Source organism: Pelodiscus sinensis, chromosome 6, assembly GCF_052426305.1.
Source record: "Pelodiscus sinensis isolate ZL-2025 chromosome 6, ASM5242630v1, whole genome shotgun sequence".
NCBI classification, from domain to species: Eukaryota; Metazoa; Chordata; order Testudines; family Trionychidae; genus Pelodiscus; species Pelodiscus sinensis.
Genome location: NC_143057.1, coordinates 10,355,681 through 10,378,361, shown reverse-complemented (window position 1 = coordinate 10,378,361; position 22,681 = coordinate 10,355,681). Strand labels below are relative to the sequence as shown.

The window sequence follows — 22,681 nt, the reverse complement described above, 5'->3', positions numbered from 1 at the left end:
AGCTTCAAACCTGAATACGTGTACCTTAAAATGTAGGGACAACATTTTTGGTTAACACACACTGGAGATTTATTTTGATGGAATGGTATATCAGAAGGCTCAGCCTGAGCAAATAAATGTGAGAAATCTGAACCTTAGTTCTTGTAATGTAAATTTTGATTATCTGAGTCAAGTATTTATAAACTGACAAAGACTTTCAGCACTTCCCTGAACTTTCAAGAGCCCCTTTAACTTCTGGAGAACTCTTTAAGTAGGAAAATAAATTCTGTTAACATAGCTTTCTTTGGTTTCTATTTTGTAACCTCACTTCCTTTGACATTCAACACAGTCAAGAGATGCTTTAATTCAATTTTCTGCCCCAAAGAAAATATCAGGTTTTTTTCCCCCCAATCTTACCCAAAGTGTACAAGATCTCAATGTCTAACCAATCTGAGGTTTGCATTAAATTGCAGACAGGCAGTGTAACAGTACCTATTATACCTTGCACATGGCTTGAAGAGTTGCAAATTTGCAAGCCACAAGTGCCTTTAAAGTTTGCAGTCTGTCACATTGGGTAAGAGGTCAGAAATACAAGCTGTTAAAGCTTTAAGAACATCTAAATTCTCCCCAGACTGAGCTGGTAAGATGCAAAGCAGCAACAGACCAAAATTTAAGAACTGGTTTCATTCTCACCCAGGGAAACAGGAGGGAAAACAAAAAACTTTCCTATGCAGTATTTGGCAACCAGAACATTTTAAAAAGGTGATTGCCAGAACATTAAAAATAAATCAACTACCAGGCCTGCAGAATATCAACATTTAACAATCCCCATGGGAAAAACAAAGTCCTCAGACCACCTCCATGAGCTCAGAAAAAATACCAGCACCTAATGTAGGGCAGCCATTGTGGGGGAAAATGCTTGATCAAGAGTGAAAAGCTGCAGCCCCAAATTCAGCTGCTTGCATTTAACATCTACCCCTCTTGGTCTTCTGGTAAATTACTGTCAAAACATTCTACCTGGATTATAGGGCACCAGCTAGAAGCAGCATCCTTCGAACTTCACAATGACACACGCCTAAAAATACCAGCTTCTACCCAATCTTCCATTAAACCCTGATCCATTAAACCCTGCTCCAAATACCTTTCTCAGAACCATTGCTGGGTAGGCCAAGAATCTGGCTTTTCACAATAAAGCTCATTTTTGCAGCAAGAATATTTGAGCTGGGTGACAATGTTAGCTAGAAGCCACAACACAGCAGAAAGCACATACGCTAGCACTGCAAGTACATAGCATGTTCTGCATTTGTGTGGTGGCAAATCCTTGATTCTTAATTTGTGCATCAGGGGCACACCCCTTCCATGTGATGTCCCATTATGGTCGATGGCCATACACGGTCTTCAGCAGAGCAAGAAACCAAGATGCTCAATGTTGTGATCATCTAATGAGGCCCTTGTTTATGTCTGAGGCCACCCATTGCATCTGCCAGATGTTTTCTGAGTTGAAGCCAGATGACAGAAGAGCTTCTCCAACCACCTAAAATGGCCAGCAGTGTCCAGTGTTGAACCGGACAGTCCAGTATTTTCACCTTCTGTCTGTTAAAAAAAAATTCAGAAAATACCAGACAGCTAAAATGTCCGGTACTTTCTGATTTTTTTTCCCGGCCAGGAGGAAAAAATCCCGGGCTGTCCGGCTCAATATGGAGGCAGTCTGGAAACCTAGTGCTTACCGGGGAGCTGTCCAGCTCGGCACAAGGAGGCAAGATGACAGGCAGCTGCTGGCAGTCTGTTAGGGCCAAAAAGCCTTACCACACATTTCTTAAAGGGGCCATGCTGGGTTTTGTTTTGTTTTTTGCTTAACAACTCTTGGGGTCCTTTTTCTTTTTTTGGTTCAGTATTTTTTCTGAAACCATCTGGCAACGCTAGTAGCAGCATAGACTTTAAGGTTTGTTGTTATCAAGCAGATGTTTCATAAGAATGGTCTGATTTAAAACCAGTAAGATTTCTAATTTACTTGTTCTTGTTTTAAATCTCAGAGACCCCTGAATTTTTACAGAAGCAGTTTACAAATGCAGCCTTATGACTACATAGGCTAATCACAGGGATTAGTGAAGAACATTGTCACTGTCTTTATACCATCAATGTTTGATAGTAGTATTTGTGGAGCGCAGAATTTTAGCTGACTATAGCACTGTAATTTACTTTATTATACATACTTCAGTCATAATGTCTCTATTTAAAAGGCTATATTTGTGCCTCTCTTCCATGTGGCCTCTATTTAACTGTCCATAAGCATATATTCATTTGCAACATTTGGCTTAGTTACTACTCTTTTAGAAACCTTTCATTTGGTGCAACAGAACAAGCTTGTTTGGGTTTCTCTGCTTTTTTAGATGGCATTCTCTGTTGCTGATAATGCTTTAAAAATAGTTATGGAACAGACTCACATGGTCTGCATGCAAATGGTGTCTCTCTCTGGGAAGTCAAAACAAGAGTTCCAGTTCAGGCCCAGCGATTAACTGAAAAAACTGTTGAAATAATGCCATTTTCATAACTGACATTTCTTGCAAGCACATTGTTTTAAGGATGTTATGGCAGTTTGAGCATTTTTATTGAAATAAAAGTAATTTACTGCAGTTTCACGTTTAAAATAAAGAAATGGAATAAGTACAAATGATGTAAGTAAGGGTTATGTAGCAGAACTGATTAAATAGTACTGGTTAGGAAGTGCGACCAGCATAAAATATACATTGTTACATATGTTATGCTTAAGAGAAAAAGAACTTTTAATCTGAGGAAAATCAAAGAACTTTCTGAGGAAATGACCAAAAAAAACAGCCCACTAGAACAGAGAAAAGAACACCAACTTAAAAAGATCTCGTAAGACAAATATGTTCATTTTTAAATAATAATATAATAGGAGAGGACCCTTATCTGTGTTTTTAACACCATTTTACAAACATTAACACTTTTTTGGAGGAATAGGGGAGACTATCAAACTATGTTCTGTTTGTTTTCTTTTTGCAATTCACTAAGTTTCAACAGTGAAAGTTAAACAGGGTAGTTTCATAGAATCATAGAATCATAGGACTGGAAGGGACCTCGAGAGGTCATCGAGTCCAGCCCCCCGCCCTCAAGGCAGGATCAAGGTCCGTCTACACCATCCCTGACAGATGTCTATCTAACCTGTTCTTAAATATCTCCAGAGAGGGAGATTCCACCACCTCCCTTGGCAATTTATTCCAATATTTGACCACCCTGACAGTTAGGAATTTTTTTCTAATGTCCAATCTAAACCTCCCCTGCTGCACTTTAAGCCCATTACTCCTTGTCCTGTCCTCAGAAACCAAGAGGAACAAATTTTCTCCTTCCTCCTTGTGACACCCTTTTAGATATTTGAAAGCCGCTATCATGTCCCCCCTTAATCTTCTTTTTTCCAAACTAAACAAGCCCAGTTCATGAAGCCTGGCTTCATAGGTCATGTTCTCTAAACCTTTAATCATTCTTGTCGCTCTTCTCTGTACCCTTTCCAATTTCTCCACATCTTTCTTGAAATGTGGCGCCCAGAACTGGACACAGTACTCCAGCTGAGGCCTAACTAGTGCAGAGTAGAGCGGCAGAATGACTTCACGAGTTTTGCTTACAACACACCTGTTGATACAACCTAGAATCATATTTGCTTTTTTTGCAACAGCATCACACTGTTGACACACTGTTTCACTTTATTGTTATTAGTTATTTGTATTGTATTATGGACAAGAGGCTGGATCTCCATTGTTCCGTTTGTACAATACCTCTCTTACAGGCTCAAAGAGTTTACAGTCCATACAAGAGACAATAGATGCAGAGAGCGACAGACGGAAGAATGAAGGAACCCAAATGACATTCCTGTCAGCATGAAAAGCAGTTAGCTACCAAAGCATTTATTTGTAGGCATCACAAGAGAAGAGTTTAAATAGGCATTTGAAGGAGAACAACAACATAGCTTTGCAAATGTTTATGAAGATCTTCTCCCACACGTGTGGGGAAAAAACACAGTGATTTGTTGGAAACAATTCTAAAATTGGCAATCAAGACTACAGAATCATTTGCAGAACAAACACATTGGTCCCATGTGTGAAATGCTGGGTTGGGCAGGGTTAGGCTGTGGAGGTCTTAAAAGCAGACAAGTAGTTTGCCTCTGATCCAGGTGAGAAGGTGAAGCCGATGGAGAGTTGCAAAGAGGAAGGAAATGGGATCAAAGTCACGAAAATGCTGCTGGCAGTAGAATTTGGGGCAAGATTCAATTTGTCAAGACCAGAAAGGAAACCACTGGAATAGTTGAGACGTGAAATTTGAGGGCCAGTCCGAGAGTTTTAGCTGTGCGGACAGAACAGAACGGTCATATCGTAAGAGCTGCTATGTAGGAAGAAATAAAACAATTTAAAGGTGGCCTGGCAGTGAAGATCCAGAGAGAGCCATGTCAAAGAAAATGCCCAGGGTATGGGCATGAGCAAAAGGGAGGAGGATGGTGATCGTGTCTTCGGTAGGGGGAAATGTTGAGGAGTTCATTTTGGGCCAGGTTGTGGTTAAGATGAAGATTGGACATCCACGGGGAGATATCAGAAAAATAAATTGAGATTTTGGTTTGGCCAGGAGGAAACAGGTCAGGTCTGCAGAAGTGAATCTGCAAATTATCAGCATGACTGTGTCAGCTGGCATTGTATTAATGCATGTGACTGCCCAGCAATAAGATGCAGAAGGAGAAATGGAAAGTGCCAAAACAGAAACCTGTAGAAACCCCACAACACAGTAGAAGGAGATTAAGTTTATATGTGAAGGGAGGATTTCGAATACAACCTCTCTCAGACAACTGTATTGGGCTAGTTTTGGCACCTGTGAACAGATATGCATGTGCTTCAATTTTATTCATGCAAGAAGTTACAATAGTTACTCACATATTTAAAGTTAAATACATCACACCTACATACTTGCAGGTTTGGAGACTAAATCCCTGTTGCATAAAAACATATATATTGATACAGATTGCACCTCCCTTAACTGGGACTCTCTCTTGTCCGGCAACATCCGCGGTCCAGCATGTTTTTATTGGAGGGAAAGTTAAATGTTCCCCTTAGTAACTCAGACGCAATAACTCCACTTCCTAGTAGCCAGGAATTTTCCTAACAAGCACTATGTTCCAATACAGAGCAGTCCATCCCAAAGCTAAGGAAATTATCCTGTCTCCAAAAGTGTTAAATAACTGGTGGTTAACTAGTGGCATAAGGGCTAAAATTTTCTCAAATTGATCTCCTTCTGAAGACTCTATCATTTCCTCCCCCCAAACAAGGGCTGAAAGTGGACTAAAATTTCACCACTGTTCTTGAGTGACTCACCAGCTGGAAGTTTTTCCATGATGACAGAAGCACACACACATGTCACATTATCTCTGCACTCTGCCTGCCTGTTCCTCTTTAATGAATAGACCGAGTACTCGATTATGCAAAAATCCTACTCTTTGAAGCCAAAACAATGGAGCAGACATGACATGTACATGCCTGCAAGTCAAAACAGAGCCAGAAGGTCTAGTTTTCAGCTCTAAAAACTAGGGATGTAATATCCCGGTTTAAAATGTTAACTGGCAAAACTATATGGTTGCGTCTAGACTGGCATGATTTTGCGGAAATACTTTTAATGGAAACGTTTTTTCGTTAAAAGTATTTCCGCAAAAGCGCATCTAGATTTTGCGCAAAAGTATCCGTGCCAATCTAGATGCGCTTTTGCACAAGAAAGCCCCGATCGCCATTTTAGCCATCAGGGCTTTTTTGCGCAAAACAGTTCTTCTCTGTCTACACTGGCTCTCTTGTGCAAGTATTCTTGCGCAAGGCTTTTTCCCGAGAGGGAGTGTGAAAGTATTTGCGCAAGAAGCACTGATTACAAAGTCAGTGCTCTTGCGCAAATTTCAAGCGGCCAGTGTAGAGAGCTGGCAAGTTTTTGCGCAAAAGCAGCTGCTTTTGCGCAAAACCTTGCCAGTCTAGACACACCCTATGTGTACCCAGTTAACTGCGGCATGGCATGGTGGGCCCGGCTGGGCTAGAACATGCCTATGGCGTGCCATGGACAGGAAGCCTGCGTGGGCCAGGCACTAGTTAACTGGTTACCAGTAAGCATCACCTGGTAAGGGGTGATGCTTACAGGGTAGTCAGTTTACCGGTTACCCATTTACATCCCTACCTTAATGTTGCTCCTTAACATTAACACTGGTTGCTCTCTGTTGAGATGCCTGCTGTTCCCCAATTTTACCAAAAAGAAGCATGTCTTTACAAATGCGTAAGATGTTACAAGAAAATAACATTATCAGAGAAAAAACAAATTTTAAAACACTACTCTAACTGAAGGTTTTGTTTATTTTGTATGGCACAAAGCCTGGGAGATAAAGTGAGGAACAAACAATGAACACATTTATTTTCAGACAACTCCTACTGTATGTTGGGTTTGTCGTCTTAACTACTGTCTCCAAATGTTCCCCATCTCTGTGTCTCAAATCCCTTCCCAAACACATTTGTTTTGCATAGCATTTATCTAACAATACAAGGGCAACCTCCGCATTTCACCATCTTGGCGCTATTGTTGTTGCAAGAAACATACTGTGGCAACTCTTAAGCTTCTGTTCCAAAGGGCATTTGCCTTCTCTTTTTTATTATTGGCTGTAGTTAAAATACTCCACATACAGGGCTGTGGAAAGACTTGCCAGGCCCTGGGCAAGGTGGGATGGGACCTGACTCCGGTTAATTGGTTACCCCTAATTAGCCCTTCATAGGTGCCCAAAGCATGCAACCTTGACCCTTTTAAAAATCACCAGGGTCCTGAGGCAGCTGCCCCCTTTGCTCTGTCAGCAGCCCCATCCACATACCTAGATAGCTGTGGCACACTGGAAAAATAAACTTTAAATGAGACCAAAAAGTAAATTGAGATACTGGGTGCTCAATTTAGTAAGTAAGGTTTGATTTTCAAAAAGTGCAACTAAAAGTCAGGTCTCTAAGCTATATCTTGACACTCAAAATCACTAAGTGCTTTTGAAAATGTTGGCCACGACTTACATTTTTTAAATCAGTCTGGCATAGAGAACATTACGAAACATACAGATTTCCAAATATCTTCTCTCTCTTCTTAAGCTTTTTAAAGAGACTCACAAACACAAAAGTTTTAATACATCTGTATTTAAAATAAAATAAAAATTAAAGGAGATTGCCTATCTCCTAGAACTGGAAGGGACCTTGAAAGGTCATCGAGTCCAGTCCCCTGCCTACACAGCAGGACCAAGTACCACCCCTGATGAATTTTTGCCCCAAATCCCTAAATGGCCTCCACAAGGATTGAACTCAACCCTGGGTTTAGCAGGACAATGCTCAAACCACTGAGCTATCCCTCCCCCCTGAATTTCTCTAGATGGCAGGAAACTTGTGCTTTTCAGGCCATCTTGCCTTCTCTTTATCAGAAGGATGCATCTATTTGCTCAGCATAGACTCCCACCAACATAAGATGTATATCCCTGCTGTGCTCAGTCATTTAAGCCCAGTATTTCTTAAATTCTCCTTAGACATTTCTCGGATGCCAGAGAGCATTCATAAAAGAAAGACATTTCTTAAATTCAGAACGAGTCAGTGATAATGTTTTACCTAGGAGATCTTCTTCACAAATGATCTACAAAAGTGAAGAACACGTGTGGAACTACACACAATCAGTAACTCTGACAGAGAAATAATAAATAAGAACATAAGAATGGCCATACTGGGTCAGACTAAAAGTCCATCTAGTCTCGTGTTCCGTCTTCTGGCAGTGGCCAATGTCAGGTTCCCCAGAGGGAATGAACGGAACAGGTAATCATCAAGCGAGCCATGCCTTGTCGCCATTCCCAGTCTTAACAAAACAGGCGAGGAACAGCAACCTGGCTAGCAGCAATAAACGGACCTATCTCCAAGAATATATCTAAACAAGAGTCAACAATGTGACACTGTTGGAAAAAAAAAAAGCAAACAGGATTCTGGGATCCATTAACAGGAGCGTTGTGAGAAAGACGGGAGACGCAATTCTTCCACTCTACTCTGCACTGATTAGGCTTCAAATGGAATATTGTGTCCAGTTCTGGGCACCACCTTTCAAGAAAGATGTGGAGAAATTGCAGGGAGTCCAGAGAAGAAGAAAAAAAAAAGATAAAGGTCTAGAGAACATGACCTTTGAGGGAAGACTGAAAGAACTGGATTTGCTTAGTTTAGAAAAGAAAAGACTGAGAGGGGACATGATAGCAGTTTTCAAGCACCTAAAAGGGTGTTACAAGGAGGAGGAAGAAAAATTGTTCTCCTTGACCACTGATGATAGGACAAGAAGCAATGGGTTTAAATTGCAGCAAGGGAGGGTTAAGTTAGACATTCGAAAAACCTTCGTAACTGACAGGGTGGTTAAATACTGGAATAAATTGCCTACAGAGGTTGTGGAATCTCCATCACTGGAGATATTTAAGAGCAGGTTAGATAGACATCTATCAGGGATGACCTAGGCAGTGCTTGGTCCTGCCATGAGGGCAGGGGACTGGACTTGATGACCTCTCAAGGTCCCTCCAGTTCTAGTAGTCTATGATCTAGATCTTTTTTAAACTCTGCTATTGTCTTGGCCTTCACAACATCCTCTGGCAGGGAGATAACTGACTGTGCGTTGTGTGAAAAAATACTTCCTTTTGTGTGTTTTAAACCTCTTGCCCACAACGGTGACAGGTTTGTTTGTTTTTTGTAGGAGGTGTGATGGAAGGGAGCAGGACAAGCAGACACAAGCTGTCTTTCCTTCCAAAATAGAGAAAGCTTACATTACCAGTCTTTTAAAACTGATATAAGGCAACAACTGCTCAACCATTTTTCATGACTCAAGCTCCCATCTCATGTAAGCCCATGGTGAGGACTGTTATGCAAGCCAGAAGGGCATAAAGGGCAGCAAAAGGAGGACACTCCTGGAAATATCAGTGCTCTGTGAGGCACTCAATAGAGCACCTGTACTGGCCAGGAGACAAGAACTATAACAGGCACATCACAAAGTTATCTTAAAAGGAATGTGCTTGCCAGGCTGTCTATGGTAAGGAAAGCAGCAAGCTGCTACATTCTGATTTTTTGTCTAGACACACATCTCACTATAAGCATAATGAATCATGTCTGTCAGGAGACCAACCCTGGCTTCAGATCTCCTGAATGAGATTTATAAATGCTCTAGATTCTCTCATCTTAGCACAAAGCAATGAGATCTTGCTTGAGAAGAAGACATGATGAAGTTTTTGTGTCTCTCCACCAGTTAACTAACGCCCCGTGTGGACACAAATTTATAGCCGTGGATGCAGATGTCAGTTTGTATGTACGCAGGGCTCTCTAGCTATCTCACCCAGAACTAGGTTGGTGCAGTTTACTCATTACTAACTCAACTCAAAGGGAAACATGCAAATTACCAAAGCATCAACCTCAGTCATGCAGCACCGTCTAGAAAGTATTCTAGGTCTTCTGTACAAGGAACATCTTGGTCCACTCTCGCATACATCAGTGAATTATGACAGGATAACAATGAAAAAAGGGGAATGCCTACAGGTTATAATAGTGGCCATTCAAAAGCATCCCAATCAATTACATTCTGGTACATGCTTTGTTTTAACAAGATACTGAATTGCTGTGTCTGTTCATGTAATTTTGAATGACAGGAAATTTCTAAGCAGAAGTCATCTAATAATTCCTGTACATTGCACAAGCAATCCAGAACACTGTCTGCCCTACTCAATAACTTTTGTATACAAGGAAAAGATTTTCGCCCCTTCTGTGACATCTTAAAAGCGTAGATTTGCTGTTTAAAAAGTACTGAATCATTCATGATTTGGAAAATACCACATAAAAGGCTCCCTTCTTCATTAGACATTCAGCAGATAAACAGCTGCACCTAGTGGCTGAGCAGAGTTACAAAATTCAAAGAGCTTGCTAGGTTTCATCTGTCTCATCCATCTGCTGCCAAAACAAAGAGAATTAGAGCCAACATCAATGCTAGTGTTTCACTGGTTTTGGTTTTTAACTCTAACACAGAAGCTTTTCAGCATAGGAAAGATACAAAAATGACCTCACTTAAATCAAAATAGGCTCAGAGGCTGAAGATTTTTACTATAGATTGAACCTCTCGAGTCCCAGCACCTTTGGGAACTGACCAATGCAGAACCAGAGAATTTGCAAAAACCACAGATGGTCAATATTGTCTCGCAGCATTACCTACATGGCCACTGCTTGCTGAGCTCTTAGAAGACATTTAGGGGTAAATTAGAGTTAAATAACAGCACAGAACACTGAGAACCAGGACTAGTGGCTGCAAACTTTATGGAACCATGGGAAACTTGACCAAACATATGATAAGTAGACATCCAGCTCACTGAAATCATGCCGGACCTTGGATTTTGACAGACCAGAGAGTGCCAGGTTCTAGGTTCCAGCTGTAGTGCAGTCTTCTTTATGGAAAAAAAAAATTCTGGAAGCAAATTAAATTAAAACTTGAAGCATAACTTGTTCTTTCTCCTCCTTTGCCAACAGTGCCTTTTTGCTGGAATAACTTTTTTAAATCACCATCGGTAGTACTGTCTGTTTATTACCCCATTACCATAGTATCAAAGTACCTCACAATCTTTCAACCCCTGCAAGACAGAGAAGTTCCATTAGCCCCACTGTACATATGGGAAAGTGAGGTACACAGAGACTAAATGACAGGGGATTGAACTAGATTTTCAGAGTTCCAGGCTATCCTTCCTCATCTATCCTTCCTCTCCAATTACCCCTGCGAAGCTGAAGTGACATTTCAAAACACACGATACTGTCCCTGTATTTTGGGATTTGCTGATTCAACAAGAAACAGCATGAAATCTATCATAACTAGATTACAGGTTTTGAGCATAAGGCAGTTTTTCCAATAATCTATACTGAGAGACAGTTCAAATTAGTTGCTAATATTGCTACCTAGGCTAAGTGCTCACACTCCAGTGGTCATTTTGTTTAAAAAAAAACAAATAACAGGACATACCAGCAATTGGTGTTGACATGGAAACTAGCACAGAAAGATCCAAAGCTGCTATGGAGATATTCACGGTGTAATTGGTGCCTGGATGCAAATCAAAACACACCTCTGGAGTCAGTCCATAAGTGGTGAGGTTAAAGGCCATTTCATGAAAGAATTCCTTCTGATACCAACGTCGGCCTTGCATGTGAAACTGAAATGAAATGATCACCGTGCTGTAAATGAAAGGCTTTGACACTTCACACAGGTTCAGCATAGGAGATACTCTAACTAAATCATTTATCATGAACTTTATGAAAAGTTCATTGACCATATCCTTGTTGAAAATCTACATGTGCATACACATACAGGCAGTCCTCGAGCTGAATCAGACAGTCCCCAAGCTGTCCCGCTGCCAGCGTCCTCCGAGGCTTTGCTCCCCGTCTCCCTGGTCTGCTGGGGGGGGGGGGCGCAGCTAGTGCGCTCCCTCCCCCCCCCCCCCCAGCAGACCAGGCTTTTCTCCGGACGCCTGTAGTAGAGCAGCTGAGGCGCTGCCGGTTGGTCCCGCAGTGCCGTTCTGGGCGCTACTGGACCAACCCGGCAGCACCCCAGCTGCTCTGCCCCAGGCGTCCTGATTCAGCCGCTGCTGGTCAGTTTCAGCAGCGGCTGAATCAGGACGCCTGGGGCAGAGCAGCTTGGGTGTTGCTGGGTTGGTCCAGTAGCGCCAAGGAGCGGCACTACTGGAGCAACCCAGCAGCTCTGCCCCAGGCGTCCCCAAGTCAGCCGCTGCTGAAACTGACCAGCGCTGACTACAGGAAGCCCGAGGCAGAGTTGCTCTGCCCCGGGCTTCCTGGAATCAGCCGCTGATCAGTTTCAGCAGCAGCTGACTTGGGGATGCCTGGGGTTCTTAAGTTGAATCTGTATGTAAGTCGGAACTGGCGTCCAGATTCAGCTGCTGTTGAAACTGATCAGCGGCTGATTCCAGGAAGCCCGGGGCAGAGCAACTCTGCCTCGGGCTTCCTGTAGTCAGCCGCTGGTCAGTTTCAGCAGTGGCTGATGCCAGTTCCGACTTACATACAGATTCAACTTAAGAACAAACCTACAGTCCCTATCTTGTACATAACCCGGGGACTGCCTGTATACTATTTTAAATTTGTCAAGTATTACTACAAAGACACAGCATGTTTGATAAACTTTAGCAACACTGTACTAAAGTTCCCCTTTCTTTTTGTTTGGTAAAGAACCCCCCACCCACTCACACACACATACAACTGCTAGTTTGCCAGCTAACAGGAATCCTCAGCCTACTCAGGTATCTTCACTGTAAACCCAACTGCCTGCTGTGCAGTTATCACTTGATCCAGAAAGGTATTTGTTACTATCAGACCCTATAGAAGTCAACATAAGAACAGCCTTACTGGGTCAGACCTTGGTTCATTTTAGTTCAGTATCCGCCAGGAGTTTCAGATAGAACGAACAAGACAGGGAATCATCTAGAGTATGTCTACACAGCAGCGTTATTTCGGAATAACATAGTGCACATCTATGCTATAAACCTTTATTTCAAAATAATGTGGAGCTGCAGGGCTTCTTACTCTGACTCATGGTAACCCTCAATTCACGAGGAGTAAGGAAAGTTGAAGGAAGACTACTCTTCCTTCGACTTTGCATTCTCCTTTGGACTGAACGGTTTTGAATAAGTTTGTATCATCAGTAGATTTTGCCACTTCACTCACTACCCCTTTTTCCAGGTCATATATGAATATGTTGAACAGCACTGCTCCCCTTACAGACCTCCGGGGGGCACCACTATTTACCTCTCTCTATTTTGAAAAATGACCATTTATACCTAACCTTGCTTTCCTGTCTTTTAACTAGTTACTGATCCAAGAGAGGACCTGCCCTCTTATCCCTGCTTAAGAGCCTTTCATGAGGGACCGTGTCAAAGTTTTTCTGAAAGTCCAAGTACACTATAGCCACATGAAACGAGAATGTCAAATATCACTCAGGATCAAGTTAGATTGTATGCTTGTAGTTTTCTACAAGTGCAGCTCACTACTTGGGTACTAAACTGTCAGAATGTTAATAATTCCAAAACAAAAAACAAAAAAGCAAAAAATTAAAGGAGATTGCCTATCTTCTGGAACTAGAAGGGACCTTGAAAGGTCATCAAGTCCAGTCCCCTGCCTTCACAGCAGTACCAAGTACCATCCCTGACAAATTTTTGCCCCAAATGGCCTCTGCAAGGATTGAACTCACAACCCTGGGTTTAGTAGGCCAATGCTCAAACCACTGAGCTATCCCTCCCCCCCTACCTTTAAATTCTTACTTACTAGACTGAAACAAAGCCAGCCTGCCTGCCGTGTATTTTTCTTACTCAGATATTCTCTAAGTATGGACACTTTCACGCCTGCCAACACAGGGAGATGGGGGGGAGCAGTTGCCCCAGGACTCAGTGATTCAGAGAGACCCGGGGCTCCCAGCTTCTGCCACTGCTACTGCAGCAGCCCCTGGCCCTTTAAATCACCGTTGGAGCACTACGCTGCGCACTCCATGTGGCTCTTAGGCCTGGGGGCAGGCACACTGTGCTCCGGGCGACCGGAAGGGCTGGATACCCTCGGTCCTGCCCTTCTGTCCAAACCTGTGCCCTACGGGAGCACAAAGCCATCTCCCTTCCCTCCTCCCCCCCCACACTTATCTTGCCCAGGGGTCCACGCAGGCGGTCTGCTCCCCCCTGGACACTTTAGATAAGAACAGCCATTTTAGGGGTCATCACAGACAGCCTCAATGGCTCCACGGCAGGATGAGGGGATCACCGAGTACATGGCAAGGCACAGTGGCCTACTGCTGAAAGCTGGAGAAGAGCAGAACCATAGACTGGAAAAAAAAAACCAAACCAATGAGCGCAAAACAGAGATGAGTGAGAAACAAGAAAGGGCAAGATTGCGTGTACTCCTTTTCAATGACCCACTAGGCCTTTTAGTTTTCTTAAGATGCTACATGCTAGTCACCCTTGTGACAGACTCAGTGTCATGCCAGAAACATGGAGACCCCAACACATTGTATGAAGACTCTGGATTGCCAATATTTGCTTGATTGTTTTAAAATAAAACATCCAAAATATGCATCCCTTACTGAATAGTTTTCCTTCCCCTCAGCTCTCCTTATGCTTCTCCTCCAGGTCAAGCAGGTGTCGTTAAGGATCATCATATTACTAAAGGCTTCCTTTACTGCAAAGAGAATGAGAAAGGGGGAAGCATCACAACTAAAAACATTTTTAAACCCTCCTGTAATATTGATCATGACCGGCTGAAAACGACAAAATATGAATCTATTTTTACTTTAAAGGATCCACTGTTATTAGGAAGGAGTGGAACCTCATTCCTTTTTGAGTGCCTAGATACTGTAAATAGGGAATGGAGCTTATTAATCACTCTGAAATATGCATCACTCTGAATAAAACATTATGGCGGGTCTTTCCAAAGTTTGCAACTGAACAGTGACTTAATACATCTCTGAAACTTTAGTGTGCTGAAGAAAAATGCTGTGTTTAACCATATGAATATAAATGAAACAAGCACAGAAACACTTTCCTTAACTTTGGCAAATCTTTAAGCTTCCTCTTAATTCTTTAGTAGTGTTCACTTAACACAGTAATGTCTTCTATATGCTGCCCCTACCCATCCCTCCCTTTGCTGCTCGCTTGTGTTCTTGCAGTTCCAAATGAAGAATGGGACTGACCCCTCAGTTTGTAACTCTGGGGTTCTACAGTACCTCCCCTTTGATTACTTAATCCAGGCTGCTTGCAAATATGACACTGTACACTCATTTACTGATGGTCAAGTACCACACAAGGCACTTCTGGCCATTCCTGCTACACCCTCTGAAGCATCTCATCTTTCACCACACAGGTTGACTGAGTAGGACAAAGAACAATCCAACTCTACAGGGTCTCCAACAGCTGACAGAGAGAAGCTATTGTGCAACCACCTGTCCCAGAGCTGAGACAACATTCAGGAGGGAAAATACATGAGGCTCCTTGAACCTCCATGCTGCTAAAGATCGGTGAGTACAACCTCCCTAGGAACAGAACAGCGGGCAAGCTAAAAGTTTAATAGAGGCCAAAGCATCACAAATTGGTGATCTGCCTTTAGCATCCCCTCCTCCAATCCCATGACTGATGAATGGCTACCTGAGAACAGCCCATCCCTCGTTAAATATAAGGCTATTATAAGCAAAGCTCATCTCACTAGAGAACTGCATATAGTTGAGCAGCAAAGACCACTCCCCTAGGCAAGCAGATAATCAGTGCAGAGCCTGGAAACCAATGAGTTCTTGGTGTTATGTGGACTGTATCCACAAGATATATATACTACCTATATAGCCCTGAGGATGTCACATGGGCTGCAGCTGGGTGCTGACTGGGCTGCAGGTGGCTCACAGGACATGTGTTGAGAACCACTGGCTTATGGGAATGCCCATTTCCTCAAGATGAGACGGGGTTACAGCTTGGCATAGCCATCTGTGGGGAACCCGATCAAGAGATCCTACATGAGACTGAAGAGGTTCATTATTGCATAAACATTTCAGTTTAATGTTAGTCTTTGTTCAATGTTTGCATCTCACATTTGGGCCTCTGGAGGTTGAAACCAAAAGAAAATGTTTCAGATCCACCCTCTGGGTGCCAAATAATGAAATGAGACTCCCACACTTACTTACTTCTGTGAGTTATGACACCTACCCTCTGTCTTAATTGCTATGGCAATTAGGGCTGAGGCCCCCTTAGAGGATGCTGTAGTAATGTTCACCATGTAGTTAGTACCAGAGTTGAGCTCTAAACACACCTCTGGCGTCTCTTCACCTGTAGTAAAGTTAAATATCATTTCAAGGGAGAATTCCTTCTGGTACCATCTTCGTCCCAATATATGAAACTGTTGTGGGAGTTTAAAATAAAAGATTAAATTAGCTGTGGAGCTCCAAAATTCAGAATGCTGGCTCACTAAAGTCAAAGCAGCAGGGGCAGATGACCATTTTGCGGGGTCCAGGGCAGCCCAATTTTGCGGGGCCCCCCTTTGCTACGGCGCATGCGTAGTGACGCCACAGCGCATGCTCAGGGCTTCTTGAAGCGCGGGGCCCGGGGCGGCCGCCCCACTCGCCCTGCCCTATATCCGCCCCTGCAAAGCAGCCTACACTTTTCTGCTTTACTGGGACATAAGTAAGTATGAGCTGCTTTACTGAACAGAGATGATTAACTCAGAGCCTTCATTTGTTCCCACCAACTAAAACAAACATTAAAATAATTAGCACTTGTGCTAGGCCCCAGGAAAATACAAATCAGAATAAGCCACTCTCCTTCAATATTAACTCTGCTATACCTACTGTTAATTTTCCCTGTACTTCTACATGTGTCTCACCAGGCCATAGAGGCATCAACAACATTGAACTCTAAGCTTTCATCTCCTCAGACCTGGCTGGTGTAGAGGAATGGCTGTCTGAGATTTGTTTGAAATTAGGGCATGGATGAGGGTGACTGAACACAAGACTGCATACCCTGTTACAATTTCCAAAGCTGCTGTCAGTAGACTACCCCAAAATGCGTTAAATGAAGCTGTTGGGAAACTGAAATAAGTGGAAAATGGAAGTGCTCAGTAAGCATGGGAAATGCATTATTCCAGTGGTCATTAGTTTGCATTCACCCGTTTGAGACAGGCTCAAGGAGTTGGTTTTGTCCAGTAAAACCGTAAATCACTTCAGACAAGGCTACTTTGTAGACTTCTCCTTCCCCGCTTCAGCTGCGGTCAACAAAGGCACTCAAGCTAATGGTCCTTCTGGTGTATAAGAGCGGGACAGTGGCAGGTCATTTTCTAGGACTGGTTCCCAATTTGGAGCTCATTCCCACCCTGGTCTGCTAGAGTTGATAATCTTTTACAGCATGTTCAGGTGGTTCAAGTCCAAATTTTTTCCCTGGCTTTCCAATGAGATGTCATTATTGGCTAAAAGTGGGAATAGTCGTGATTTTATTATTAGTCTGGGTGATCCTGGTTGAATGATTCATTTCTGTGCCTTTGTATTTCATATTTTATTCTTGTTTTTGCATATTTAAATATATTACAAACATACCTAGAACCACCTTTCAAAGAGTCACATAAATAAAATGCATCACACTACAACAGGTTCTTTAGATTAATCTACTGCACTGGGTGTGAGCTTGCAGTGTATTGCGCAAAACAAAATTTCCAAACATTCATGTGTGGCAGGAAATACAATCTAGTGCTTAGAACTGTGGACTGGGAATCAGAAGGTAATGGATTCTGTTCCTGGTTCTGCACAACTTTATGTTGCGACCTTGGACAAGTCAATGACTTCAAGAAGACACAAGTATGTGCCTGAGTGCTCTGCTGAATATGGACAGTTTCCTGAATCAAAGCCTTAATTTCTTCCCACTTATTACACTAATCAAAGTTATTGTCATGTATTTGTACAGCTCATAGACCAATGGGGCCTTGGTCCATGATTGGGTCCCATAGGAACTTCTGCAACACAAAACAGAACACAGAGGACTTTCTCCCAAAGCTATAGTAACTAATGGTAGTGTTCTTGCTGTTAATTTCCCTGTAGCTTTTCAGATTTGAACAGAAGAGGGCTCAAGCAAATGTTTACGTATTTTACTGAATTAGGGCCCGAGTCAAAGTTTGGTGAGCCCTTCACTCTACCTCGTGGCTGGGATGTATTTTTCCCTTCATTCATTCACCCAGCCTAACTGAAAGTGCTACATGGTTTTTACTGGAAAGAAAGAGCAAACAATTGACTCTTCATTCAACACTGCAACAGACCCAGCTAAAACAATAAAATCTTCAAAGCTGTTCAGTTACCCAGATTAGTTCCAAAACTCCCCCTCGCACACAGAAATTGCATCTCACTTACTGTATACGTTTCCTCTGTCCCAGCTCTTGCAACTTTTCTCTGCCACTTCACGCACGTTTCATTAAATACAGTCACATTGCTGAGCAATTCCTCCTCTGTATGAAGAAAAATAAACACAGAAGGGAATTTTCTGCTATTACCTTTACAAAAAGCCTCTCTCTCACACACCCTTTATCTCTCCCTCTCTAATGTGCTCTGCCACATGCCTCCCAAGGGATAAAACAGGAATTGCAAGACCAGAAAGGATGCTCTCATCCAACTCTGTAGACTCCTGAAGATATGAATACAACATCAAAGCGAAGGAGCAAGCACAGCTCTACAGATTATTTTGCGGAATACCAATCAAGCACAAAATGCCATGAAAAACAAAACCAAACTTTACTAGATTTTGGTCTGTAGTGTATGATAGTTTCACTCCCAATGGCTGGAAAGTCCTGAAAGAGGAGGTGAAAGACCATTCATTTTACAGGAAGTAGACACAACTTCTACCTAGGCATTTACACCATGCTCATCAACATTGTTTTAAGATCTTTGTTGTAAGATCTTTCATTCTGACTTGATCCTTCTTATACTGGTGGTCAAGTAGGCATTTCTGTACTCATGGTAAAGTGTGGGTATACATGTAACAACACTGTACGTTAGAAGCTGGAAAGCAAGAACAAACACATCTGTTCTGCAGCTACTGACACTGACAGGAGAGATGCCCCCAGAGCTCATGCTGTATCTCACAAGATTGATTGGTCAACAGATCTTTAATCTGGTGTGTGATGCAGCTCTACAATAGGAGGACTGCCTCAGTTTACACCAAATTACATGACATTTAAAAAGGATTGGATTAGGAAAAGATGCTTCCATAAGAAGTATTTGAAAAAGAGACAAAAAGAGGCTTATGAAACCTTAAAGAAAACAACCTTTATGAAATCACTTTAGGAAGGTTCACAGAGTGATGTCTACATCTGAAAGAGTGCTTGTGGTGCGAGTTCATTCATTCATTGTGTTTGTTTGTTTAAAGCACCCTTTTCAATTATTCTTTAACTTGAAAGTAAATAGCACATCCACAATAAAAGCATTCTTTAGAAACGGGATATATACGTAGCGAGTTGTTATTAACTGTACATCTGCATAATATTATGTAAAAGATGTTTTATGCCCCAAAGAAAATGCAGCCAAAAAGAACAAATTTAATACTTTGTTAGGCAATTCTCACAGCAGTCGATGGGCATTTTGTCTGAATACAGACCATACAGTATTTGTCTCTAATTTAGACAAGACAACCCGATATCCCTCTTCATGATCCTGCACACCTAGCAATAACTATGGTGGGTTCTGAGACGTGGTGGAAAAAGAGGAACACACTCCTTTAAAGTGACAATTTAAGACCGACTGCCTCATACATTTGTTCTTCAAACCTTAAAAGTTTCTCCTTGGAACAGTCAGAATTCCAACCAAGTAAGCCTGTTATTACTGCACTAGAAACTTAAACGTACTCCTCTTATTATAATTTATTTTTATAATTATGGCACCTACAGGCCCCAGCCATGGCACAGGGCCCCTCTGTGCCAGGTGTTGTACAAACACAGAACAAAAAACACCCAGCTTCTGGCCCCAAAGAGTTTACAACTGAGTTGAAGACAAGAAATACCAGATGGACGCGGACAAACTGATGGACAAGTACAAGGAAACAATGATCAGGAGAACAAAAGCACTCACCAGTCGTTGAGAGTATTATGGGTATTTGTAAAACAAGTTTGGTAGACGCCTCAGTGACATTCACTGTGTAGTTTACACCAAGAGGAAGAGGGAGGCACACCGTGGGGTTCTCCTCCTTGGTGGTCAAGTTAGTCATCATTTCATGGGATGATTTCCTCAAGCGTCCCTGTTGTTCCTGTATGTGAAACTATCATAGAAATAAGACAAACATACTTTTAATAAGCTCTTCAGAAAATCTGAGAGCATCACACAGCTGTTTAAAAGTCACATCAAATTACAGGCAGTCCCCGGGTTACATGGATCCGACTTACATTGGATCCCTACTTACAAACGGGGTGAGGCAACCCCGCACTAGCTGCTTCCCCCCAGCAGACCAGGGAGACGCGGAGCAGCTTTTCTCAGCAGACACCTCAGCTTGAGAATAAAGGACTGAGGGAAGTGAGGTGTGGGAGAATAAAACTGAGCTCTGGAGAAATGTTTGGCTAGAGTTTCCCCTACAATATGTACCAGTTCCGACTTACATACAAATTCAACTTAAGAACAAACCCACAGTCCCTATCTTGTACGTAACCCGGGGACTGCCTGTACTAACTTTTTTCAATACCTTTTTTTTAGGATTATTAATACTTCCACCAAAATCTTTAATCCAAAATCCTACATTTCTATCCAACTGTTAATACAAAAAATATTAGATCTGACTTACGAGGTAGGTTTCCTTCACGCCGACTCTTCCAGAATGTCTCCTCCATTTCAAACAGGTATAATTAAATACTGAAACATTGTTGAATCCTTCCTCTTCTACAGAACAGAAGAAAAGAGAAAAAGTCACAGCTTCTCAAAAACTGTTGTCCATACATCTAGGTACCTTTCCTCCCTACTGCATTTAAAAACTCAGTTGACTTTCTTGTAATTTATAACGGATTATTTGTCGCAGTGGTCAGGACACTAACACACGATACAGGACAGCTCCTGCAGTGAAGGAACAACAATCCAAACAGATAAGACAGACGAAGGGTAAAGTGAAGTACTAAGAAGTGAAGTAACAAAAAGTCACACAGCAGGCCAGCGGCAGGGCTGGGGACAGAACTCAATCTGCAGTGCCTGTGTTTTCCCTTATGAGCCACACTGCCTCAATAGTCTCTGAATGTTCCCCTCAACCTGTGTAGTGGATTTCAACTCTGACGGTATGTCTACACTTGCTCCCTATCTTGAGATAGGGATGCAAATGTAGCTTACCGAAATTGCTAATGAAGCGCGGGATTTAAATATCCCGCGCTTAATTAGCATAATCTTGTCTGGCCGCCATTTTGAAATCGCATTATTGCCAAATAAAACGCCCCGTGTAGCAGCATTATTTCAAGAGAAAACCCTTCTCTCGAAATAACTGTTACTCTTCATACAATTAGGTTTAACAGTTATTTCGAGAGAAGGGTTTTCTCTCGAAATAACGCAGTTACACGGGGAGTTTTATTTCGCAATAACGCGATTTCAAAATGGCGGCCAGACGAGATTATGCTAATTAAGCGCAGGATATTTAAATCCCACGCTTCATTAGCAATTTTGGTACACTACATTTTCATCCCTATCTCGCAATAGGGAGCAAGCGTAGACATACCCTGATATTCTGCTCTGGTTTTGTGCACTTAAGTGTCGGTATTAACCAACAGAAAGAGAAAACAACATCAGCTGAAACTACAGCGTGCTACTCTAAGTTATTTTTTTCCTTAAAATGAATTGTATTTTATCGTATTTTGAAAAGATTTTAAAAATCAAAATGTTGATACCAAAAAATATTTTCCAGCAATATTATCTACTGCATATGTACTAACATTCAACGTACAGGTGCCAATACAAAAATGTGGCAAGTTTTACTTATGCAACAACACACACCATGCTCAATGGATTCCTGTATACCTTGAATGGTGCCCAGTGCTGGAAAACTGAAGTCCTGGGCATCTCCTGGTCCCTCACACACAGTTTCCCTCCAGCAACTACCTGGCCTGACCATATCTCATGGTCCTTACCTTCAAGGCCTACTTGATCTGACCATGCTTGGTCGTTCATGCAGCTTCTCTCCAGCAACCACTTTGTCTAGACCTTTGAATCCAGTAAATGCAATGCTCCACATATTAGCAATCCCTCACTCACTTGACTAGAGCCACAAAAAAATCAGGTACATGAGCATATTCACTTTGCGCTATCATCCCCCTTAAGCCTAACAGCTAGGTAAATGAACCAGCAGGACACTTACCCACAGTATTAATTGTGATAGTGATGGGATCCGAGTACTCAGGAGACACTACAGTGATGCTCACCGTGTAGTTAGTGCCTGCCTTTAGGTCTAGACACAGCTCTGGAGTCTCCTCCTTTGATGTGAAATTAAATGTTGCTTCATTGAAAGATGCCTTCTGATGCAGTCTTTGCTCTTGCACATGAAACTGTTAATGGAGAAGAAAGTCAAAATTTGAGTTCTACAGAAATTGCTGTGTGTTTTATGAATGAGAGTATTGTGATAAGCATGTGTCTTTTCAGTAATTATATGCATATTCTCTCATTTTAATCTCTTGTCATCCTAGCACCTTATCCTACAAAATGCACATCTCTACAAGTCCCTTGCTCTATGGATTCAATTCTGTAATTGCAACTGTATTCGTCTTGGCATATTGATTGCTGTTTTGGTATATCAATCAATTTGCTCTTTATTTTCTGTTGCATTAACCTTTGTGCTGCCCAGTTTACAGATCCTCTGCTGTGTTAATCAAGTCATTGCTATATTCTCTATCATATTCATACTGAAATGAACTTGCTGGCCTATTACTGGACACTAGGTTGACCTGCAGAGCGACGCTCAGCCAGCAGGACTCTGAGGAAAGGGAGTCAGAGGCGATTTGGGAGCAGGAGCTAAAGGTGACAGCTTGGAGGTGACAGGTGAGAGAAGGCCAAGCAGTTCAGGGGCTGATGGTCTTGGAAGCAGCAGGTCACTGGTATGGGGGCCACCAGTGGTAGCAATGGATGGCTAATAACCAGAAGTGAC

At 42.3% G+C, this 22,681-nt stretch overlaps 1 protein-coding gene across 4 annotated transcripts in view; it reads right to left on the bottom strand.

The window, feature by feature from the left end:
- Nucleotides 1–22,681, bottom strand: part of SUSD1 (sushi domain containing 1) — an 81,053-nt gene that overhangs the window by 12,011 nt on the left and 46,361 nt on the right. For all 4 annotated transcript variants that reach the window (XM_075931417.2, XM_075931415.2, XM_075931416.2 and 1 more), the window contains 7 exons: nucleotides 21,899–22,085; nucleotides 20,351–20,445; nucleotides 19,648–19,834; nucleotides 17,938–18,032; nucleotides 15,755–15,944; nucleotides 14,149–14,243; nucleotides 11,041–11,227 (listed from right to left, as the gene is read on the bottom strand). In XM_075931417.2, coding sequence (XP_075787532.2) covers nucleotides 11,041–11,227; nucleotides 14,149–14,243; nucleotides 15,755–15,944; nucleotides 17,938–18,032; nucleotides 19,648–19,834; nucleotides 20,351–20,445; nucleotides 21,899–22,085 — 1,036 coding nt within the window. The remainder of the gene's footprint in view (nucleotides 1–11,040; nucleotides 11,228–14,148; nucleotides 14,244–15,754; nucleotides 15,945–17,937; nucleotides 18,033–19,647; nucleotides 19,835–20,350; nucleotides 20,446–21,898; nucleotides 22,086–22,681) is intronic.